Source organism: Micropterus salmoides, unplaced genomic scaffold (assembly GCF_014851395.1).
Source record: "Micropterus salmoides isolate LMB-PRFRI ecotype aquatic unplaced genomic scaffold, ASM1485139v1 Ms_hic_scaffold_2014, whole genome shotgun sequence".
Taxonomy (NCBI): Eukaryota; Metazoa; Chordata; class Actinopteri; order Centrarchiformes; family Centrarchidae; genus Micropterus; species Micropterus salmoides.
This window is the reverse complement of record NW_024041168.1, coordinates 1-20964: the sequence shown is the minus strand read 5'-3', so window position 1 is coordinate 20964 and position 20964 is coordinate 1. Positions and strand designations below refer to the sequence as shown.

Below are 20964 nucleotides of genomic sequence, written 5' to 3'. Positions count from 1 at the left end.
AGTTAAAGGTACTGAAAAAAAGGTATATCAATTTTAGGACTTTATTAATTTAGTTACAGTTTACTTTGGATGATTGATACATGAATGGTTGGTTTTTTCTCCATGATTGCCTCGCATCCTGGTCTAGAATGTCACAAGAGAAATAAATTATACAAAAAGAATTAGAACAATAATTAACATTCATTATCTATATCTACAGAGTGAGCAAGAGAGAGTTAAGCCCATACTGTTTAATAGCTGGACCTAACTGGTTTCACATTTTTGAGATCATTGCTAGGGTGAGTGTGGCAATCGAACTCGGGCTCTGGTACAGGGTCTCCACAGGGCCTCAGATGTAAGAGTCTACATCAACAGGGTGGAAGACCTCAGCTACCATCTCCTGAGTTTCCAGAGACTAGTGGTGTTGCAGTCAAGGTGAGAAATCTGAACAGGCTAACTTTTTCCTTATTTTTTCACCAGAATGCTAGCATATTGATGCTTTGTCAGTAACATGAGGCAGCTTATAATAATAATAATAATCCTTATTTGTAGAGCACTTTTCAAAAACAAGTTACAAAGTGCTTTAACAAGTGTAAAGAATAATACAAAAAAAAGATAAGAGCATGAAAATTAATATAAAATTAGTAAAATACAATAAAATAAAAGGGATAAAATAAAGTCAAATAAGATCGGGAAAAGCTCTCCTATAAAAGTATGTTTTAAGAAGGGACTTAAAAGAGTTCACTGACTCAGCCGACCTGATTTCCTCGGGCAGGCTGTTCCAGAGCCTCGGGGCCCTGACAGCAAACGCTCTGTCCCCTTTAGTTTTCAGTCGAGACTCTGGAACAGACAACAGACCTCTGCCCGAGGATCTCAAGGTACGTGCTGGTGCGTATGGGACTAAAAGGTCAGAAATATAACAAGGCGAGAGCCATGAAGAGCTTTAAAAGTGATCAATAGAATTTTAAAGTCAATTCTAAAACATACTGGGAGCCAGTGTAATGAAGCTAAAATAGGAGTAATGTGGTCATATTTCTTTGTTCTGGTTAAAAGCCTGGCAGCTGAGTTCTGGACAGTCTGGAGTCGATCAATAGATTTTTGGGTTAAACAGGTGAAAAGGCTGTTGCAATAATCCAGGCGTGATGAGATGAAGGCGTGTAAAATGGTCTCGGTGTCCTTAAAAGTTAACATAGATCGAATTTTAGCTATATTTCTAAGTTGATAAAAACATGATTGAACAAGCTTTGTGGTGTGCTGCTCGAAATTTAAATTACTATCAAACCAAACACCAAGGTTCTTTGCCACAGGCTTAATGTGATTTACTAGGGAACCAGCAGATGGCAGTATTTGATTTGCCATCTGCTGGGACCCGATGACCAGGATTTCTGTTTTGTCTGAGTTCAGCTGGAGGAAATTTTGACATCCATTTTTTAACTTCACAAAGGCAGTTGTTAAGTGAACTCAGCATTCCAGGGTCTGTGGATCTGACGGGCAAGTATATTTGTGTGTCATCAGCATAAATATGAAAAGAAATGCCATGTTTATGGATAATATGTCCAAGGGGAAGCAGATACAAGGAAAACAAAATGGGTCCTAAGACCGACCCCTGAGGCACACCATATTTAACTGGACAGAATGAAGAGACATAGTTGTTTACAGACACGCAAAACTTCCTATTTGACAGGTAGGATGAAAACCATTCTAGAGCAGTACCAGAGATCCCCACCCAGTGCCTCAGTCTGTCTAACATGATGTTGTGATCAATGGTGTCAAAAGCAGCGCTAAGGTCCAGGAGTACAAGGACTGAGCACATACCTTCATCAGCAGACATTAAAAGGTCATTGGTGACTTTAAGCAGGGCAGTCTCAGTGCTGTGGTACTTCCTAAAACCAGACTGAAACTTTTCAAATATTTTGTTATTTTCCAGCACAGTGAGCAGCTGTTTGGACACAATTCTTTCTAGAATCTTTGCAATAAAAGGCAGTTTTGAAATTGGTCTAAAATTTGTGGGAGGGAGGGATCTAAACCAGGTTTCTTTAAAAGTGGGTTCACGCAAGCCGTTTTAAAATAATCAGGGACACAACCAGTAGATAGGGAGCTGTTGAAAACAGAGATCAAATGGGGCCCAACAGAATCTATTACTTTTAGTAAAAATTTTGTAGGTATTACATCAAGTGGGCTGGAGGACACTCTCATTTGTGATATGTTTTTAAAAGCTCAGACAAGTCGATGGGATAAAACTGGTTAAAACTCTGTTGTTGCTGGTGAGGAACCTCTGAGTAAGAGGCCCGGGGGTAATAGAGGCTCTGATTGACACCACCTTATTGGTAAAATAAGATAAAAACAATTCACAGTCATCATTACTTCCAGCTGAGGCACAAGGAGGGGTTGGGTTTACCAGCTGATCCACAGTCTTAAACAGAAACCTGGGATTGTGTTTATGTGTAGTAATGAGTTCAGAAAAATAGTGTGTTCTCGCATCCTTAACCATTTATTGTAGTTAATTAATAAATCCTTCAGACTGAGGTAATGGACTTGGAGATTGGATTTTTTCCATCTGCGCTCTGCTTTCCTGCATTCCCTTTTTAGGCTGCGAATGCTGTCATTTATCCAGGGTTGCTTACTAGCTTTAGACGTAGGCCTAACCTTTAGAGGAGCAGTAATATTTAGTGACGACAAGCAGATATGATTGAAGTGACCAGATTGTTGGTGTTGGAATCAGACAGGTGTTGGCTTTGGCTCTGAAAGACTGCGCAAAACTTTGAAACACTTTGTTCATTAAAGATGCGACAACACACGGAGCTTGGTGAGGCGGCATGAGTAACAGGCGAATCGCAGCTAAAAACAATACATCTGTGGTCAGATATGGTCATGTCCACTAATTCCACAGAGGAAATGCTGACACCCAGGGTAAAAACCAAGTCCAGTGTATGACCACGGTTATGTGTTTGCCCTTTGACATGTTGTTTGAAGTTAAAAGAAGTGGCCATATTTAAAAAGTCAGTTGCATTAACATTGTTGGGGTCATCAACATGAATATTAAAATCGCCACAAAGAACAATTCTGTCATAATTTAAAACCAGAGTAGATAAAAATTCAGGAAGTTCTGATAAAAATCCTCCAGGCGGTTTTGGGGGGCGATAAATTATAACAAATATGATAGGTTGCAGCCCTCCAACTTTAAGAGTGAGAACTTCAAAGGAGCTAAATTCATCACAGCGTACTTGATGACATTTAAAATTTTTCCTATACACGCTCACTAGCCCACCACCACGACCACTGACCCTCGGTTGACTAAAACAATCATATTGAGGCGGACACAGTTCAGCTAGCTGGCTATAGTCATTCATTTGCAACCAGGATTCAGTTAAAAACATAAAATCTAGATTTGCAGACAAGATAAAATCATTTAAGATAAAAGTCTTACTTGAAAGTGATCTCACATTGAAGAGAGCCATTTTAAATGAGTTTGTTCTGGGTGCTGGAGTTGGTGCAGTTGTCCTAATCCTTAAGAGATTACTAATATTTCTGTGTGGGATGTGCACATTTCGGTTTACTGGTCTATGCGTGATGATGACAGGAATAGAAGTCTGTGGAACAGCGCTGGGAGCAGACGGCTTTACATGCCAGCAGGTGGAGACAGTTGTTTGTGGCAGTGAGGCAGAGATCTGTTCAGTGGTGGTGTGTCCAGGTGTGCTGCATGAATGATGAGTCATTCACGTAAGTCATGTGTGGACCGCACCACATGCTGTATGTGCGCAGCTAACATTTCTGAGCCCCGTTTGTTTGGGTGAAGTCCGTCTGTCTTAAAAAGAGACATTCTTTGCCAGAAAATATTAAAATTATCCACATAAAACACACGGTGAGCCCTGCAGGCGGACTGGAGCCAGTCGTGGAGGCCAAGGAGTCTACTGAAGCGGCCAGCACCGCGACCGACTGTGGGAATGGGACCAGAGATAAAAACGGACTTTCCGCACTGCTTTAAAAAGTTAAGAAGACGGTTAAAATCTAATTTTGTCAGCTCAGACTGCCGAAGAGCTGTGTCATTTGTTCCGACATGGACTATCACTCTTGTGATGGAGGACGGGAGCGACGGCATCAGGTCCTGGAGTTTTTTTAAAATGTCAGCCGTGGTGGCACCGGGGAAGCAGCGAGTGGTAGCGTTAAAGAAACGGAGGTTTCTGGTTATGGAGTCACCAATTATTAGTGTGGTTGGGGAGAAAAGAGGAAGAGGAGATGCCGGTCGGGTTCCAGAGCAGGACTGAGCAGAATCTGCTTCAACACTGCGTGTGGACTGAGGATGGAGTGTGTGAGCTGCCGAGTGTTGTGTTGGAGTAGCAGTAACATACCTGAGAGAAGGGCTACCCGACGGTGCAGGGTAGAGACGGCCTCCGGAGCGTCTGAGCACAGCCTCCTTCAGGATCCTACGTCGGGAAGCGGAGGTTTTTGACCGGGATGACGGCCGCCGATCAAGTCCGGCGGCAGACCGGCGGCCCAGTGCAGGAGATGTAGCCGGTGGCGGAGATGCAACAGTGTCGGCAGGCACTGTGCGCCGAAAGAGATCCCTATCAGGGAGACTCGAAGCCGCAGGTGCATCAGCTGGATGGACCGGAGTGTCGTTAGACAAGGGTGCATAGCGGTTGGAGAGGCCGATGTCGGGGGAGAGGCAGCCCCATCCGAGCCTCTCTTGCAGCCACGGACCACCACTTCAGCCCAGGTTGACTGATGCTTCGGAGTCGAGCAGGATGAAAGCCTGGGAAGACTAGAGGGGTCCCAAAACACGGTGTCCTGGATGTTAGCGGTTGCGCTAAGAGAAACAATCTGTTTGGCTTGTACTGAAGCTACATCCATAAAGCCAGTCAGCAGGAAATCTTTCTCTTTGAGTTCCTCTGAAAGTCGTCGGATGTCTTCCATAAGGTCAGCAATCTTCTTGTTCGCTTTCTTAAGGAGTGAGCAGTCCTCAAGGGGCAGCGTTATCTCGGCCAGCATAGTCACCGGAGCTTTGTTGCGATCAGTAGCGTTGATCGCGTTTTTACGGTCATCTATCTTAAAATCCATGTCGGATGACTAAAATCCTTAACCCACGTAAAACTTAAATAAAGTTAAGTTAAATAAAAGGATATAAAAATGTAACGAAAAAATGGATTAAAACTGGATAAGAGTCCGGTTCAAGACGGAGCTTCCGACAGGTGGCTACAGACGCCAACGCATGCGCAGAGTGCAGATTACGTCAGAGATCTTAGCATGTCAAAAGCATCAACTCTTAGTTTGGCACTAGCTCATGGTACAGCACTATGTTTTTATGCATACATAATCATGTTATATCTGCCAAGAACTGTTAAACATTAGCATGTAAATAATGTAGAACGAACTTCTGCTCGTGATTGGAAATTTCCCCATTCCAGGCAAAATGTCAGACTCCGGCAACTACATGCAGACTGCATACTATAGCATTTATTTATGTCTCAGGCTTCAATTCAGTTTTATTTATATAGCGCCAGTTCATAACAGAAGTTATCTCATTGCAGGTCTAGACCATAATCAGGGTGGACGTTCTGCCTTGACCAGTTGGGTCGAAAGATTGAGGGAGAGAGCATGAGGAGAGAGAACACACAGTACCACAATGCAAGTTCCACATAGAGATGTACAATAATAGTAACGGTAGTGGTGATAATAAAGAAAATAATAGCAATAATAATGATATGAATACCTGCTGAAAGCGACAAGGAGAGAGGAGAGACGACAAAGCCTAAAACTCTGGACAGGGAAAAGGTCGAATTAGTAACATGCGTTAATGAGATGAGAATGTATACAAATGGAGGAGGAGAAAAGCGCTCATTGCATCATGGGAATTCCCCCGGCAGTCTAGACCTATAGCAGCCAAACTAAGACATGGTTCAGGACTCACCTCAGCCAGCTCTTACTATAAGCTTTATTTACGAGGATAGTCTTAAGCCTACTCTTAAATGTAGATATGGTGGCATGAATCCACAGGAGAGGAGCTTGATAACTGAAGGCGCTGGCTCCCATTCTACTTTTGGAGACTCTAGGAACCACAAGTAAACATGCATTCTGGGTAATAGTGATCTAGTAGTAATAAGGTAATAAGTACACTGCCTTTAAGATATGATGGTGCCTGACCATTAAGGGCTTAACCTGAGGAGAAGGAATTTAAATTCTTTTCTGGATTTTACAGGGAGCCAGTGCAGAGAAGCTAATAGAGGAGAAATATGATAACCTTTTTCTAGTTCTTGTCAGTACACATGCTGCTGCATTCTGGATCAACCAGAGAGTCTTAACGGACTTATTCAGGCAGCCCGATAATAAGGAATTGCAATAACCCAGAAGTGTGCAGATAGGTTTTTCTGCATTGTGAACAAAGCCAGTCCTTGAAGTTTTTTTATGCTTGAGTTAAAGATCCTGATCAACGATAACCCAGAGATTCTTTATGGTGGTGCCCTCTAGAGTAACTTTATCTTTACATAATGTGTCTCAGACATGTTTGGGAACAAGTACGATAAGCACATTTGAAGTTTAGCTAACTGACTGGTTTAATCTGGCTTGATCGATACCATCTGTATAAAAATAAATATTTATGGAATTACTCCTAATAATATTGCCTAACACCGTGTGCAAACACCATGTGCTAACTGAATGCGACCTGAGCGAGTGTCAGGAAATCCATTGGAATGTCCTAGCGGCATGATGCTGCACGTCATTTTGACTTTCGCTCCCGTTGGAAGCGCTGCATGGAAGAAAAACGGTCTTGAAGTTGAAATGAGGAAAATGAAGAAACAAGGAGTTATCTAGTGGTGGCAGCTGGCTGGAGGGAGACCGTTAGGGAGCTGGAAGTTTATGCTTTTAGGACATGGTGGAAATCATTGGTCCAAGCACAGAACCTTGCAGAACTACGTGACTAATTTTGGCATGATTTACAAAAGGACTGTGATATATAGCCTGTTAATAAAGACAGATTGATCATGTTTAGTAAAGACATGCTAATCACATGCTGTGATGGTGTCAGGATACTTATTCAGTGCTTACACATTTCAAACCAGCTCGACTTCATTTCAGTGAGGGTTTTGATGTGCATGCATTTTCCATTGCAAATCATCACAGCTATCACATGCGAGATGACAAAACTATGATCCAGTATGAGAGAGACAGTGGGATCAACCTCTCATTCAGGAAACACTGATTATTTGTTCCCTTGTTTCAGTAACTGCATGCTGAGAGAAAACAAGCACCAGAATAGGAGCAATGCACGCATGCATGACTGGTAGTGAGAGCAAATACTGGTATAGAACATATATACAGCAGGATTTATTATTTTCACCTACTTGAATGTTGCCGCTCCAGCAGCTTGTGCCTGAGACCTTGTCCTCACAATTCTGTGCTTTATCTCCTGTTTGCCACATGATGCAAGTAAATTTGCTTGGCCAGTTGTGGCCTGATGTGTTGGACCGTGTTTTTTATTTCCATTCCTGACTCTCATAAGTATATTTGTGTTCTGTAGGAGAAGGTTATCCCTTGCCTACTGCGTCTGAAACAGGCCAATGACCCAGGCCTGAGAGCAGCAGTTAGAGAAGCCCTCGCTCTGGTGGGCTACCACGCACCTGTTAAAGGCCGGGGCATACGCATCCTGTCCATAGATGGAGGAGGATTAAGGTATGTTGAGCTCTTTTTCTTTCCTTTATTGTGTGAAATGAGTCACTGATGTTAAGTCTTTTCAAAGTGGAACGACCGGTAAATAGCATTTACTACAGCCAAGGCCATGTTTTGAGTTTCAGTCTGTCAAGTAAATGTAGTCTTGAGAAACATTCAGTTATTCTAATTGAAAACTGATCAGATGTCACACTTTGCGGGCAATTTGTGTGCTGGTTGTCATTTTATTAATTTATGGCTTTTTGCGTATGTGTATGTCTGACTTTGTACTTTCAGGGGACTTCTTGCACTTCAGACGTTACACAAACTGGAAGCCCTGACCGGCAAACCCATTTACAAACTGTTTGATTATATGTGGTGTCAGCACAGGTGCGTTGTTCTCCTGCCCTACTTCTGCATGTTTATGTATGTCTGGATTATCATAGCGGAGTGCAACATTGCATCACATATTGTTGTTTTCACCACCAACTAAACACTCAAATTAGGCCAGAGTAAGTCGTTTTCAAATTAAATCTTAGATAAATTATATAATGATACATCTTCATTTAGTTTCAGGAATTGTCAATAGGTGGATTTGTGCTTTTTCCCTTTATGCAAAATCACCACAAGGGGGTGCTGTTGATCATCCTCAAACTGTTTTTTCCATCTGCCACTGTTGGTTTTATTTCACAGCAGATTGAAAAACTGCATTTTATATGCAGACCACATAGGCCTTTAATCACTACCAGAAGATTCTGTTTATCCACAGTTCCTATCAGTTCTCTCTCTCTTAATCTCCACCTGTTGGAGGTACTTCATTTTCACATTTAGTGAATGCTGTCAAAGCATATTGTAATGTGCTGCTAGATCTAATGATGTTCACACAAATAAAACCCATCTGGGCAACATCTGGTTAGTTTGATCACCCACGTTATTCAGGTACACCCATCTTTGACCTCATAGCACTGTTGTGGGTTAGAAATCTGGTCTGGCGCTCTAAATCATGGAGAGAAAGTAGTTATGAAATATTTGCCTATCGTGTAACAGCCATGTTAATCCCATGTACTTCCTATGGTTCATTCTAGGGTAATGTTACTCTTAACAGATAATACTTTAGGCAGCCGGCCTCGCATCAACTCCACGGCTTTAGAGTAACAGTACAACGAGCTGTACATAACCTTTCTGCTCGTTAATATTACCTTGTTGTATTCTAATACTTCCTATTTACAAAAATCTGCTTTTTGCATAGTTTTACCGGTACTTCCCAGTCACTTTCCTTCTTTGAATGTGTGTATGTGTGTGCTTTTTCCTCAGGTGCTATCTTAGGGTTCATGCTAGGTGTGTTCCAAATCCCACTGAATGAGTGTGATGATCTTTACCGGAAGCTGGGTTCAGATGTCTTCAAGCAGAATGTCATTGTTGGCACCGTGAAGATGGGCTGGAGCCATGCTTTCTATGACAGCGAGGCCTGGGAGAACATCCTTAGGTCAGTTCCTTTGTCAATGAAGTGGTGATTGTGCTTAGTTTATTTGCTGCCATGTTAAGATACTATATTAGTAAAACGGTTCAAAAGCCTTTATTTTTTTTATATCCTTTTCTTTCTTTAATTCTTTATATCTTTCCACTATAGTATGAAAGTAAGCATACAGTGATTTGGGAAGTACCTAACTAAAATTAGAAAGTTATGTTAACATTATTTGATCGTGTATTTTAAACTGCAGATTTATTTGCAAAGTGTGTACAATGTATCTTGGAAAAGCAGATGTTCCCTGTAATGGATAAAGCCTATTTCAAGTTTCACACAATATGGAAAGGTAATTATTATAGCATAAGTGTAAACCAGTGGCTTTTTTAGAAACACTGGATAAACTTATTAAAGAATAAAACAACACCACTGCAAGCTTAAATATGGTCAGCAGTCATAGAAAGTATACATAGACAGCTGTGGCCTAAAAAAAACCTGTAGAACTGAAAATAATTATGCAAATTCAATTTCCATTACCTGATATGCAGGGGATTTTGTGAAAGAAATAGTCCAAAATTTGCTAAGCCCGAAAATAACCTCATCCGATCGTCCCTTCCACAGAGAGAAAATGGGCTCTCACCTCCTGGTGGAGACTTCAAGAAACCCAGAATGCCCCAAGGTGAGCTTTAGAAGATGGTCTGGCTCATTCTTACCTTTTGTTCTGTTCTGTTCACTGACCAGTGAGCCTTCACCTGATTTTGTTTACTGGGATATTACAAAGAAAGCTCCTTTCTCTATCTCTGTCCTGCATATCACTGCATGACAAGTGGAAGGAAAAATACACTCTAAAGTCATATAAGACAGTGTGGATAACGATTTCACATAGGATTTCATATGTCAGCAGATTCCTTCCAAAACAGAGATGATTCCAAATTGATCTGTCAGAATGTCAGTCTAGGTATTTTCCTTCATTTTAGATCTGTTTGGCTGTGAAATGCCATATGACGTTGTTGTTTGTCATGTCCTTCACTATAGGTGGCAGCGGTGAGCACCATTGTGAACCGGGGCACTCCCCTAAAGGCCTATGTGTTCAGGAACTACAACCTGCTGCCCGGGGTGCGCTCTCACTACCTGGGGGGCTGCCAGCACCAGCTGTGGCAGGCTATCCGTGCTACGTCAGCAGCCCCTGGGTATTTCCAGGAGTTCACCTTGGGAAATGATCTCCACCAGGTCAGTCCCACTCACAACTGTAAAAGGGTAGTGGAAAGGACGCCACTGGTCACGATGAACTTGATGGTTAAATCATACTAGTTATCTTTGTACTATCTAACTGTTGGTTACAGATGAGGGAAAGTGATAGGGCTCATGGCAGTGGATTTAAATTTTACAGTTAGATTTTAAGCCTTTAGCTGATGCTTTTATCCATGATTATGGTCATGAGCACAACTGTTACATAAGCTTAAATTCCTAGATAACCATTACAGACAAAGAGAACATGTGTCAGAGTTACAGAACATGATAAATATTGAATGTTATAGGCTTTTATCTTCGGCAGCCCTCAGTAGTGATGGGTGATAGCAATGCGACATCTGCACTAGTCAAATTTTAGCTTTTAACTCAGTTGAACCATTTTATGTATGCCGTAGCTTAATTTTTCCCAAATGTATTTTTAATTATCCTACAAAGCTGATCTCGCACTATAATTCTTTCTGTCCTATACAACTGTAATACTGTAAAACTATTTGGCTGTAATGCACAAGTAAGTCAGTGTACAAAGCTTGAAGACCTTTGGTTGTCCAGTGAAATATTAATCTTAGTCCATTGTTTCTATGAAGGCTTATATATTGTAGTTGTGCTTTCTCTCAACCTGCTTTGCAATCACGTCATATATTTACACAACTGGTGACAATTTGAATGCAGTGCCACAGTAATACAGGGCTTGTTGTTGGGGCGCTGGCTTTAAATGCCCTGTATAGTCAGTGTTGATGGCGGAGTTTTTGAAGGATCTCTCTAGACAGCAAGCTAGAGGGAGGAACTCCATTTCTGTCCTGTCAGTGTTTATTTCCAGTCAGTTACATTTTGACAGGAGAATGAGGAGTAGATTCGCAATGAGACACTTAAATCCCACTTCTCTAAAAAGGCATGCATTAGCCATCAGTAACATAACACACCGCCAGTCCACTCTACCATTTTACTGATCAATACTGTTTGCCTTTACCTTTTCAATAAGGGCTTAGTCCATAGAGAGCACAGAGTAAACAAGAAACCGCATGAGTAGAGGCATAGTAGAATCTTGTGTAAAACAAGTGTACATTTTATTTTGTTCAAAACAGAAGTTTAAAAGTGCTTTAGAAAGAGAGGTAAAAAGCACACAGGAAAAATTAGATGCAAGTCATTATGTTCCACTTCTGCTTGAGTATTCAGCTGATGTAGCCTAGTTTGACCTGCCACATCCAGATGTCAACATCTCCTTGAATTGGCGTTCAAACACAGATGTGTTGTAAAGACTGACGAACTTAACGTAGACATATGAGCATGTGTTTGCATCAAAGGCAATATTCCGTGTTGGCGTGCTCCCACATTCTTAATTGGAAGCTGTGTTAGTTGTGTAGGTGAATGGGAATGTTCAGGGGAGAAAATGAAAGAGACTGGTTGATGAAAACCCACCTGTGGTGAGAGATTTCCCCAGCTTACCGTCTAGCAGATCTCACCCTACTCTGAGATGCATAAATTAGCCCAATGCAGCACTTCCTACATCACACACAAGTGTGACTGCTACGTCTGCCTCGTTAGAATGAAAAGACAGACAATCTAATTATGGAACTGCTATTCCATCCGCCAGCAGGAAACCTCATACTGTGAGAGGATGAGACACCATCAGTAGTTTCACATATTTAACACATTTGATATGGAGTTAGTTACATTTGTATTTTCATTTCATTTCTATCTTCCAAGTGAAAAACTGAATGATGTTTTTCTCAGTCTAATAATTCTTTAAAGAATATTTTAAGGAGGTGCTTTGCCTGAATGGCAATGGGATTTTAGGGCTTTCACTTTTATTCCAGTTTCTATCCCTTTTTTTTGGAACATTTTTTACCTGTGATCACCACGACTGAAGATAATATACTAGCATGTGTTTGCTTTTCAAAAGGACATAGAGTTTTGAACATCAGAACATTAATATTATGCTATAAACGTCTACATATTGAAATTAAGTTCAGTTCGCTTTTTCATATGAATGCATTCATATGAATTACAAAAAGAGTTGAAAGGAGGCAGGAGGGGGCACCTTACCACCAATGGTAATCAGAGTTTGTCCTCCTCATTGATAGCTATTTTTTTTGACTGTAATCCTTCCTCTGAACGCCGAGTTCCTTTTTTACATGGAGCATTAGAAACTTTTTTTTTTTTTTTTTTTAGAGCAATGGTGGATCGTTGAGCTCTCTACATGGCTCTAGGTTGCCCCTGGTAAACCAATCATTGCTGGTTGGCATAAAACACATCACTCTGTATCTGTGTGCCAGCACGACAATGTCGCCACACTGACACCAGCTTTAAAAAAAAAAAGTTGTATACTGAGAATACCCAGAGATTGGTGCAATAGGCTTAATCAAGGACAAACCATTTATAAAGAGATGCTGGTATCAAAGTAATGAGTTTGACTCAGTGATAAAGCAAATGCTAATTTGCTCAAAGGAATTTAAACCAGATAAATCTCAATTTTTTTTTTTTTTTACAGTTTGGACGATGTAAGCTAGTATAACGTCAAAGAACAGTATTTATAATAAGTTCCTCCTAAAATATATTTTTGCCCAGCTTTCAGCCAGTGTACTTTCTATTTGAACAGGGCCAGCTTCAAAATGCCACCCAGCCTGATGGCTTTGTTTACTGGCTGCTTAAGCTACTGAAACCAGTCGTGAGGATAACATGCTGTCTGTGTGATGTCAGGATTCCATAGAGAGAAAGTCATCTCGCTTTTTTCCACAAACGCCCACAGAGTTTTTCACTTAATTCAAGTCCCAAACAATCACCCTTTTGTACGGTGAGCGCAGGAGAGTTGCCATGCCATGTGCTGAACGAATGCCGGAATTCTCAAGCAGTGTTTCAAGAAAGTTGTTAATTGTTACTTGATGTTTCTGTGATTCTGCAGACTGGAATGAAAATCTGACGGAGCCAGATTCAGACTGGTAACACAGGGGAAATTGTAACTTGGAGCAAGACCTTTGAAGCACAGCAACCGTGGTTTTATCAAAGCCTCACACTTGCTACCATAGCCATGAAGAGGGTGCCTTAGTGAGGGGCAACAAGGGGAAAAGAGCGGAGAAAAACAGAGGAGATGAAAGAAGAGAGGTTACACATAAAAGCGCTCTCAGTTATCTCAGCGCTAAAGAACACAAGTAGAAGTCTTCAGATGTTTTACAATGGATGCCAGGGCATGAGTGGAATGGCGAGGAGGACCCATTTTTTTCCGCCTAGTTGTCGTGGTGTCTCCCGAGGCAATGGGGAGGAATGGGAGCATGTTTTGTGCCCACCTCTGCCAGCATTTGATAGGAGGCATGGAATCAGTGGGCCACCCCCCCAGTGCAGGCTATTAAGAGCCCCAACATGGCACAACATTCAACAGAAAGACATCACACATTCTCAAACGGAGTAGGTCACATCATCACTACTAAATCACATAAATAAGCCAAAGAAGTCATTAAATGTGGCAGCATTGACTAAAGAACTCAAGACAGTTTGATTCTGTGTGAGAAAAGTGGAGGAAGAGGCATAGGGTCTCACATAATTATGTGCCATTCCAAAAGTGCAGTTCAAGAAATCATAACCTTTTGGATCACCTTTTTCGCTTCTCTTTTTTTTTCCCTTGTAAAGGCCACTGGAGGTGACGTTAATGGTCATAAAGTACATGCTCAGCACCGCAGTGCTTCTCAGACAAGGCAGAGAGGAGGAGAGATGGAGGATTCAGGGAGGCGACAGTATAAATCTGAGCTTTTAGCCACTTCCTCTCCTCCCGTGTTAAGCCTTGATAACTCGGCCTGGAGGCTGTTGGAGGATAGAGCTCAGACTAGTGAGCACTGCTGCAGACAGCTTCCTGCTCCCAGACAGACTCGGGATCATTGTCTCTTGAGTATAAATGCGCACACATGGATTCTCTCATAGTCACTTTACCTCTGTTTCATCCACTTACTACTCTTTTTGTTCTGTTATATACAGTGAGGAAAATAAGTATTTGAACACCCTGCTATTTTGCAAGTTCTCCCACTTAGAAATCATGGAGGGGTCTGAAATTGTCATCGTAGGTGCATGTCCACTGTGAGAGACATAATCTAAAAAAAAAATCCAGAAATCACAATGTATGATTTTTTAACTATTTATTTGTATGATACAGCTGCAAATAAGTATTTGAACACCTGTCTATCAGCTAGAATTCTGACTCTCAAAGACCTGTTAGTCTGCCTTCAAAATGTCCACCTCCACTCCATTTATTATCCTAAATTAGATGCACCTGTTTGAGGTCGTTAGCTGCATAAAGACACCTGTCCACCCCATACAATCAGTAAGAATCCAACTACTAACATGGCCAAGACCAAAGAGCTGTCCAAAGACACTAGAGACAAAATTGTACACCTCCACAAGGCTGGAAAGGGCTACGGGGAAATTGCCAAGCAGCTTGGTGAAAAAAGGTCCACTGTTGGAGCAATCATTAGAAAATGGAAGAAGCTAAACATGACTGTCAATCTCCCTCGTACTGGGGCTCCATGCAAGATCTCACCTCGTGGGGTCTCAATGATCCTAAGAAAGGTGAGAAATCAGCCCAGAACTACACGGGAGGAGCTGGTCAATGACCTGAAAAGAGCTGGGACCACCGTTTCCAAGGTTACTGTTGGTAATACACTAAGACGTCATGGTTTGAAATCACGCATGGCACGGAAGGTTCCCCTGCTTAAACCAGCACATGTCAAGGCCCGTCTTCAGTTTGCCAATGACCATTTGGATGATCCAGAGGAGTCATGGGAGAAAGTCATGTGGTCAGATGAGACCAAAATAGAACTTTTTGGTCATAATTCCACTAACCGTGTTTGGAGGAAGAAGAATGATGAGTACCATCCCAAGAACCATCCCTACTGTGAAGCATGGGGGTGGTAGCATCATGCTTTGGGGGTGTTTTTCTGCACACGGGACAGGGCGACTGCACTGTATTAAGGAGAGGATGACCGGGGCCATGTATTGCAGATTTTGGGGAACAACCTCCTTCCCTAGTTAGAGCATTGAAGATGGGTCGAGGCTGGGTCTTCCAACATGACAATGACCCGAAGCACACAGCCAGGATAACCAAGGAGTGGCTCTGTAAGAAGCATATCAGGTTCTGGCGTGGCCTAGCCAGTCTCCAGACCTAAACCCAATAGAGAATCTTTGGAGGGAGCTCAAACTCCGTGTTTCTCAGCGACAGCCCAGAAACCTGACTGATCTAGAGAAGATCTGTGTGGAGGAGTGGGCCAAAATCCCTCCTGCAGTGTGTGCAAACCTGGTGAAAAACTACAGGAAACGTTTGACCTCAACAAAGGCTACTGTACCAAATGTTAACATTGATTTTCTCAGGTGTTCAAATACTTATTTGCAGCTGTGTAAAAAAAAAAAATCATACATTGTGATTTCTGGATTTTTTTTTTTAGATTATGTCTCTCACAGTGGACATGCACCTACGATGACAATTTCAGACCCCTCCATGATTTCTAAGTGGGAGAACTTGCAAAATAGCAGGGTGTTCAAATACTTATTTTCCTCACTGTACATACTGTATGTTTTCACTCATGCATAAACACTTGATTGCACTGGCACACTTGTTTTGGGATTAGGCAAGTCCACTGATTATGTTGACTGACTGCTGTGTGAAAGCCTACCCAAATCTTCCTCAGTCTCTAACATCCTTCCTTTCTCACAGTGCACCACACTTTGCAGGCGTCTCACTGCAGTGGCTCCAGATGAGATTTCTTAAAATAAATCACTGCTTCACATTGTATTGATATGCAAGTGTGTGTTCAGGCACCTCTCCAGTGTACAGCAGCAAAATTAGCTTTAAATTGCCCAGTGTGTGACTTGTTATGATGGACAGAAACATTATGCTTTCTAATATGAAGTTGTCAAATATGTACATAAAGCCTAGAGGGAATCTGAGTAAATATGAGGTTCTGTACCCATTTATATCACTGCATTTATCGTCACAGTTTAATCTGGATGGCTCCAGCTGGCAGGGATGATTCATTGTTTCAATACTGGTTGTACATGTGTGGCCATGTATTCACTGAATATGTGGGAAAAGGTAACTGTAAACAGTAGATCACAATTTATTTGCCTGCCTGCGGAAAAGTTGGCACTCATACAGATGCGTCCCTCCTTTATCGACAGCCTGGGAAGATGACTTGATGACTGAATGTGACCTTTGGGGCCTATAAAGCAAAAAGGCAAAGAGGAGAACTGGTCGGCGTAATTGCATAATATGGCATGAAGACCTCTGACTTGACCTGACCGCCGCTTAAGAGTGGCAGTCACCAAACCGTTGTCATTCCCATCCTCATTGATGGACAATGGTGGCCTTTATGTGGATTGGATGCCATTTGGGCAATTCATTTTACTTTTTTTTATTTATTTTTCTGATTGCATAGAGAGTGACTGAGAAAGCTTGCTTTCATGTGCAAACTGTGTTGATTTAGAAGTATTGAGAGTACAGGAGAGTTTTTACAGCAGCCTAATTATCTACTTTATCAATTGAATGACCATTTCCGGAAAACAGCCTGGTTATTGTGACAGGCACAATCAGATGTCCATGGCTTATGTAATGCTTCCCTAATTAATCATTTGAGAGAAAGGAGCCTCATAATAAATCATGACAGAGCTCAGTGCCCCTCAGTCAAGCCCTGTCAAAGAAGCCAAAGATGAAATTGTAATGACTACAGCTGCTCACTGGGACTATGATGTACATGCAATACCACATGTATGTCAAAGTCTCACCTCATTTAGATTTAAGCAGGCGCTCTGTTCGTCTCTGTGTTGTGGCTGCTAATAATGACCCTTGCACAAGACAGCATTGAAGCTTCCCCATGAGTTAGAGAAGCAGAGAGAGATACAGAGGCATACAGGCAGGATGAACAGAATGAAGTTTGCTGTCCAAACTACTAGGAGCTGACGTACACTGGGGCGTGAAATGACTTTTACTGATCCTGACGATAGCACCTCTTTCCTATTCAAATCAGCTCTCCCCCTCTAAGACAGCCTAAACTGGCACAGTGAAGATAAGCCCCCAAAAGTTAATGACAGTGCAGATATTTCAAACACCAGTGCAAGGGAGCTATAAATGGTGCATGTCTTAATTTTGTTTATTCATCACAGCTAATATCATCTCAATAGTTTTATTTCACATTCTGTAAGAGCGCTTTCTTTTTAAAGCCGTATTTTGGTTTAATTGGCCATCTGAAGAAGGGAAACATGTTCCCGTAGGTGTAGGAGCCCTAATTAGTTGAAAACTGGCTTCATTCGAGCTGCAGGAAAATGAGGAGCTGATTTGTGAATCAGCCATTAGACCCTGAAGGGCAAAGTATCAGCAAACAGGCTGTACCGGAATCAAGGCATGCTGTTAAAGGAAAGCATTAAGCCTTTCAGGAAGGTGGAATTCAAACACGCCATTCCAAAATTCAGTTTCCATTCAGACTCTGGGGTTAAACTTCCGTCAGATGGTCTCGGCTGACAGGGGTGTACCCTTTGAGGACATTCATCAGTTGCCACACGGCACATTTATTCACTGCGAGCAGCATTACAGCTCTTAATCCTCATAAATGGAAATGACCTTTGCCTTGCATCTTGCTGCATGTTTGATAGACAGCTTGAGTTTGCCTATTTTGCATGCAAAGCTCATTTGCTGTTTGTCCTAAGTAGATCATTGTTTCTAACTTAACTCTTCATCCAAATAAACCCTGGCTTCAAGACATCCTTGTGTGAAAACGTGGCAGTAGTCTAAGTATGAATATCTCAGTGATAAGTGGCTTTATAGAGCCCCGGCTGTACCACTGCAGATTGAGCATGTTCTCAGTGTGCCTGGTACCATCTTTCTCAAGGAAATGGCTCCAAAGGCATGCAACCTCTGCCATAAATTGCAATTGTAAGTTGCTTTGAATAAAAGTGTCAGCTAAGTGAAAAAATGTAATGAAATGTGTTTGTTCATGGCAGCTGTGGAAGGAGATGGCAGATGCAAATTATCTTTGTCTTTTAAATTAATGATCCTCTAAAAAGTTCTGACCGCCACACACAAAGAACAGTCTTCCAGTGGCACCACAAAGCGACTTCACTGCCAAAAAAAAAAACCAACTTTCCTTAAAGGCCTCAACTATGTTCACCAGCTTTAAATTGCCCAAGCAGGTGCACTGAAATGGAGACAAGTTATGGCATTCAACTTCCAGCTCACAAGAGCATTGTGCAGTTGGCTTCTAATGTTACATGCTTGGCTCTGTGCGCGAGGCTGGCCACTGTGCTTGTGAAACTTGCCCCCAGCTATCAGCACAAAGAACCCATGACTGGACCCAGACTGTTGCCATAATTGCCACTGAGTTCAGAAAATGGAGCGGCTCACAGTGGTGTGAGTGATAAGAAAACTGCTTAGTTGTTTTGTTTCCAGCCGGGTTTGTCTGGTGCTCTCCACAGTGCAAGTCCCTCTAAGTCTCCATTAGGAGCAACTCCAATACAGGCATTTTCTCCCCTTTTCTGTGATTCATTTCTTGGTCTGCCAGACACCCTACTGGTGCATAATGACGTGCTTTGGACAAACGGCTGTCTCAGCAATTCGTCCGTGCTTTGTGGCAGAGCGAAAGCCTCTTTGTGTGACTTCCATCTCAGCCTGTGAGATCGGTGCTCTGTGAGGCTCTGGCTTCGATTCTCTTGATCATTTGTACAGTACATTATCTAAACAGATTCTTCTTCTTTTAAATCATAGAAGGTTCATCTATCAGACAGTGTCTGACTCAGAGGGACTGGAGACATTTGCCTTTGTAATTTTTTTTATTTTTTTACACCACTTTCGTCCAGACTAAAATATCAACTGTTTTGTACCGACATTTATGATTCCTAATCGTTTTGTTGATCCCCTGACTTTTCCTGCAGCGCCACCATGATGATGACATTTCTGTTTTTTATTGAAATGTCTCAACAACTTTTGGATGGATTTTCAGGAAATCTAGTACATATATTCATGGTGCTCGAAGGATGACTCCTAAAGACCTTGGATGATGCCCTGACTTTTCATCTAGCGCAAACAGCACTACAAAGTTTTCACTTTTTTGGTTACACCCCAACATGAAGACTGACCAGACATTCATGCACCCTCAGGATAAATTGTAATGACTTTTGTGATCCCTTAGCTTTTCATAGGGTACCATTATCGAGTGTCCAAGCTACTAACAATTATTGTCATTATTGACATCTTTATATGTCTTGTTTTGTCTGACCATTCCAAAGGTATAAGGCACTATCATAGAAGTCTAAGGAAACCAGGAAATGTACATATTTGAGAAGCTGGAACCTGAGAATTTTGCCAATCGACAATTGTTGCAGCTCTAAGGACATTTCTGTCAGCTCCAGCTGTACTTTGTGTCAGTGTAAGATGGTGAACATGTTAAACATTATACCACCCAAACATAAGCAATGTTTGCATGCTGACTGTAGCATTTTGTCAAGTCAGTCTTACCAGAGCTGCAAGTGTGTCTGTAGATTCTTAGTCTTGTTTGACTATTAATGTATTTCTTTTGAGTGGCTTGCTTTGCTGAATTTCCTGTATTTTCTCAAGGTCACTCAAAGTTTTCATAGAGAACTACTATATGAAAAGCCACATGCCATTCACAAAGCATCTGTTATCATGGGAGCTATTACCTGATGCACTAACTACAATAGCCAACTCCCTTTGCAGCTCTATTTTCCTTGTCTTCGGATTGATGACACAATTTCTCAGTCCTGTTCCCTGGATGATTAACAGACCTTGCCTTGGTAGGCATCCTGCATATTCCCCATCACACTATGTGCTCCACAGATTTGTACAGAATTGTTGTTAGGCTGCGACACTGCTGAAGTGTGCTGAAAAGATTGAATGTTCCCTCCCCTCTGCTCCCTGAGGCGCAATGTGTATGAATCCATGTGACATATGCTGTCAGAACCAAGTACCCACATTATTATATGCATTGACTCTAAGCAGGCATGAGCTTTCGATCAAACATGCACATACACGCAGTCGGATAAATAAGCACTCTTCCCCCTAGTGTGTCCCTTGACACTTGGGGCCCTGCAGCTTCCTCCCCCCAGCCTGGCCTCGTTAATGAGGACTGGCCCCTGTGTGTTTGATCCTGCTGCCAGCCTGCAGCCCTGCGGCCCCTCTGTCTCATGCCTATTCAACAAACCCCACAGCCTCTCCCGTTACTCCCCCACTGCCTTGGGTAGATTATGGATCCAAAGCAAAAGCACTCCTGAGCGGTTGTACAATATCAAAGCCAGTCAGACTGAAACTGTGAGGGAAGAAAGGAAAAAAAAAAAAAACCATTGGACCTGCACATTGATCTGTTCTTTTTGTTTCGTCAGATGTTCTTCAAAAAATCATCTATTGACTGTTAAAATCTATGAAGTGGTTTTGAAGTTTCACATGCCAATGAATTGGTTTCGCTGACTGTGGTCTTGGCATAAAAAAAAACATTTACAGCCTGTAAATTGAGTCTCTAACATGGCACTTCTTCTGTTTTGTGCACAGGATGGAGGTCTGCTGATTAACAACCCCACAGCACTGGCTATCCACGAGTGTAAGTGTTTGTGGCCTAACACGCCCTTGGAGTGTGGTCTCACTCGGT

At 42.0% G+C, this 20964-nt stretch overlaps 1 protein-coding gene across 1 annotated transcript; it reads left to right on the top strand.

The window, feature by feature from the left end:
- Nucleotides 1-277: 277 nt before the first annotated feature.
- On the top strand, nucleotides 278-20952 carry LOC119915254 (calcium-independent phospholipase A2-gamma-like; the record flags this gene model as incomplete). Its single annotated transcript, XM_038734801.1, is given in 9 exon segments — nucleotides 278-377; nucleotides 380-414; nucleotides 7496-7647; nucleotides 7921-7995; nucleotides 7997-8013; nucleotides 8938-9109; nucleotides 9710-9767; nucleotides 10124-10318; nucleotides 20868-20952. Coding segments are annotated over 9 exon segments (889 nt in total), but the record flags the coding sequence as incomplete, so codon positions are not given.
- Nucleotides 20953-20964: the final 12 nt, after the last annotated feature.